Raw genomic sequence first — 3938 nt, forward strand, 5'->3', positions numbered from 1 at the left:
CCCCTCCCCTTTCCCCTCCTCCCAAAGAACATTTCACACATCTCCCCTCACACGCGTTCGGACTGGCACTCTCCCCTGTAATTATACACTTCGGGATCCCTCCCTCCCCTCTCCCAATTCTCCCTCACCCCTTTCTCCTCCCTCCTCCCTCCTCCCTCCTCCCTCCTCCCTCCTCATCCTTTCCCCTCTCTCCTCCCTCCTCTTCCCATCCCCTCTCTCCTCCCTCTTCTCTTCCCCTCTCTCCTCACCTCTCCTGCCTCCTCGACCTTCCCCACCCCTCTCCTCCTCTTACCCCCGCCTTCCCCCTTCCCCCTTCCCCCTCCCCTCCTCCATTATTAATTTGGCCAGTGGCACTTCTTCTTGCGATTATCACATTACATTTTAGTTTGAGCGTTTTCTTCCTCGCGTGAAGGAGTCGTGATTATAATGTTGAATTCTTGCACAAAGGGAAATGTGTATATTTGATACGTGCGTTCTGTGATGTTGGGTGAACGTCCTTGAGGAATGCTTTGTTCTTGTTCTAATTGTCCGCGAGGAGCAAATTCTTGTGGACGATTTCCCTTTTTGATGATACTGCAATTACCTCGTTTGGGGCTGTTTATTATTCATTTTGTTTACCCGGCGTGGCGGTTGTTTTAGGCTGTTGTTTTTTTCGTATTATTTGTTATTGTGCGTGTATGATGGAGGTTTATTAACGCGTTTTCTTTTTCCCTTTCCAGACTGAGGCATCGTGATGAACTCGAGTGCAAGATGAAGTATTCCTTGAGGCGCTTGCAGTGCCAGGTGACCTAGTGCCGCCGGAGTTAGGCCGGCCCGAGTGCCAAGAGGCGCCGCCGAGGAGCAGCGTCGCGCGACCTTCTCAGACGGAGTGTCCCGGCCAGCGACGCTCGAGGGGAACACGGAGAGCGGCCGCTGGCAGCGAGGGTGTGCGTGCGTGCGTGCAAGCGCGTGTGTGATGGTGGGGCGTGACTGCCGCGGAGGAAGATGAGCTCGAGCGACGTGGCCGCCGTGGTGGGGGCGGTGCAGTGGGGGGATGAGGGCTCGTACGTGCGGGAGGTGGCCGCCCGCGGTCCCTTGCCGCAGCTGGCCAAGGTCATCAAGGGGCAGTACCTGGGCGTGGGCGTGCCCTCCCTGGCCAACCCCGGCCTGGCGTCCACGCTGCTGCTGCTGTCTGCGGGGCGCGGGCTGCGTGTCGCCGCGCAGTGCGTCAAGTTCAAGGAGGGGCGGCGCGTGGTTCCCGTCGGGCCCAAGCTCACGATCCCCGAGTCCTACGACGGCTTCTTCGAGATCCTGAGCGAGGACGGGCGCGCCGTGCGCTGCATGGAGAGCGTGGCGGAGCTGGCCAAACGCTTCCCCGACTCGGCGCTCGTGCGCGAGAGCATCAAGGCGTATGTGTCGCGCTCCGACGACGTGGACACCATCACGGAGAAGTCGCGCGCCGTGCAGAGCGGCGAGACGCTGGTGCTGGTGGGCGAGGTGATCGGCTCCAAGAACGGCAAGAGCCAGCACCGCTTCCTGCGCTGCTTCGACCAGGCCGGCCAGAACGTGTACCTGCCGTACGACGCGCGCGGCAAGTTCTCCGCCATCGCCAAGGAGGACAACATCAGCGGCGTGCACAGCATCCGCAACCTTCTCAACAAGCGCCTGCCGCTCATGGTGCGCATGGTGCACGGCCGCCCGCCCGTCGGAGCCAAAGCGGCGTCGCAGTTCCTGCCGGAGCTGAGGCTGTTCGCCGCCTTCTCAGAGGAGCCGCTGGCGGCTCTGCCTCTCGGGAAGGACGCCCCGCTCATCCTGCTGCCCCCGCAGGCGCCTCTCAAGCTGGCGCACGCCCGCAACGCAGACCAGGTGGAGAAGACGAAGGAGTTCATGCGACTGTGCGAGCGCGCCACCTCGCTCCTGCAGGAGGTCGCCGACAGGATCCACGTGTACGACGTGTCGGTCGGGACGAAGGGCGGCGGCATGCGCGACCCGCGGTTCTCAAACTGGCCCGACCAGAACAAGCAGCGCCACAAGCACCACCACCACCACAACCACCACCGGCCGCACCACCGCACCAAGAGCCCCCCGGACGCCACGTCCTCCGCGGGCGGCAACGCCGTCCCCGACGACTACGACGAGATCGACCAGATCTACGACTACGTGCGCGGCTTCGCCCCGCTGCCCAAGCACATCAAGTCCCCGTACGCCAGCGGCGAGCAGTCCACCCCCAGCAGGAGGTCGCAGGCGGCGCCCATGTCCCCCGAGAGGACGGACGCGAGGCCCACGCCGCCGCCCATCGAGACGATCCCGACGCGGCGCGGCGGCGAGCAGCGGGCGCACGAAAAGCTGTCGCCGTCGGTGCACCCGGCGCTCATCTCGGCCGCGCTGGACCGCGCCACGGAGCGGCGGGTCGAGAAGCGCTCGCGGAAGCCCGAGGACAAGAAGGGCGGCGGCCACCAGCAGGTGACGCCGCAGCTTAGCCAGCACTCGCAGCAGTCGCCGGCGCAGCTGACCTCGCCCTCCACGCCGCTACAGGAGAAGCCCAGCAACAACAAGCTGTTCGTGAAGGCGTCGCAGCAGCGCTCGCAGAAGGCTCGGATGTTCCGCCACAAGTCGGCGTCGCCGGTGAAGGAGGCGCTGATGGAGGTGGTGAGTGTGGGGCCGGGCGGCGGTGGCGGCGTGGCGCCCCCGGCCGTGGGCGTGGGCGGCTCCTCGCCCTCGCCGCTGTTCAAGCTGCGTTACAAGTCGCTCACGAACCTGGCCATGGACTTCGACACGCTGGACTCGAGCACGTCGGGCGGCAAGGGCTCGGCGGACTCGGGCGGGTCGGCCGCCATCAAGGCCAAGCTGCCCGAGAAGCGCAGCCGGAAGCTCACGCGGCCCAAGAGCCTCACCAACCTGGTGTGGGACGGCCGAGGGGGCGGCGGCGGCGGCAGCAACGCGCCCGCCGACGCCCTCGGGATGAGCGGCACCGCCCGCGCCCTCCTGGAGGCGGAGCGGAAGCTGAGGCTGGAGCCAGGGGTGTACCGGCACGCCCGCGACGCGCCCGCCCTCCTGGCCGCCACCACCAGACTCCTGGCGTCGCAGAAGAAGATCGGGACGCTCTACTTATGAGGTGAGTGAGGCGCCGCCGGGAGGCTGCGTCATCCCAGGAGCCGGTTGCATGTTGCGTTCAGAAGGGGCTTCGTTGCGAAAACGCCGCTTCATCTCCGCGAATTAGCTCTTGCAAGGTTTGGCAAATGGGAAGAAGGGAAGCGAACCATGGCCAAGCTGCTCAGGTTGAGAAAGAGAAAGAGAGAGACAGAGACACAGAGTGAGAGAGGCGGAGAGACGGGAATAGGCAAGAGAACGTACGAGCGAGTGAGCAAAGAGGGAATGAATGTTGAATGAGTGAAGTGTGAGTCAGTGAAGGTGTGATTGAGAATGAATAACTGAGTGAATGACTGAATGAGTGAGTGGATGAATGAGTGAACGAGAGAAAATGTATGAGTGATTGAAGATTGATCGTAAGAGTGAGAGGGAGTGAATGAAAGTGAGAGTGAATTGGTGAGTGAATAAATGAGTGAGTAAGAATTAATGGGTGAGTGAATGTTAGAGTGAGTAATGAGCGTGCATGCAGTGAGCCAATGGACTGATAATGACTGAAATACAGTTATTTTTTCTTTTTATCGCACTATCCTAACTTCAATTTAAATGTCATTATTACAGTATTATCTCATTATTTTCCCTTTTGCATTTTCAATTTCCATTTCTTTATTTTTTTAATTCCCTCCTCTCCTTCACCACCACTTATTACTCGTACATCCTTGTATTATTTTGACTCTATGTGGCGTAACACTAAATATAAGTGTGCATGTGTTTGCCTGTGTGTTAGTGGGTGGGAATGGAAGGTGTGTGTGTGTGTGTGTGTATGCGTGTGCGTGTGCGTGTGCGTGTGCGTGTGCGTGTGCGTGTACGTG

The 3938-nt window shown here is 60.8% G+C and overlaps 1 protein-coding gene across 1 annotated transcript; it reads left to right on the forward strand.

Annotated features, from left to right (window-relative positions):
- Positions 1–849: 849 nt before the first annotated feature.
- LOC125035965 lies at positions 850–3123 on the forward strand. Its single transcript, XM_047628278.1, has one exon. The coding sequence runs from the start codon at positions 985–987 to the stop codon at positions 3091–3093; it is 2109 nt and encodes a 702-aa protein (XP_047484234.1). The 5' UTR covers positions 850–984; the 3' UTR covers positions 3094–3123.
- The last annotated feature ends 815 nt before the right edge of the window (positions 3124–3938 follow it).

This window comes from Penaeus chinensis, chromosome 20, assembly GCF_019202785.1.
Source record: "Penaeus chinensis breed Huanghai No. 1 chromosome 20, ASM1920278v2, whole genome shotgun sequence".
Lineage (NCBI taxonomy): Eukaryota > Metazoa > Arthropoda > Malacostraca > Decapoda > Penaeidae > Penaeus > Penaeus chinensis.

Coding starts and splice junctions, on each gene's coding strand:
- LOC125035965 (XM_047628278.1), top strand. CDS start 985: ATGAGCTCGAGCGACGTGGCCGCCGTGGTGGGGGCGGTGCAGTGGGGG.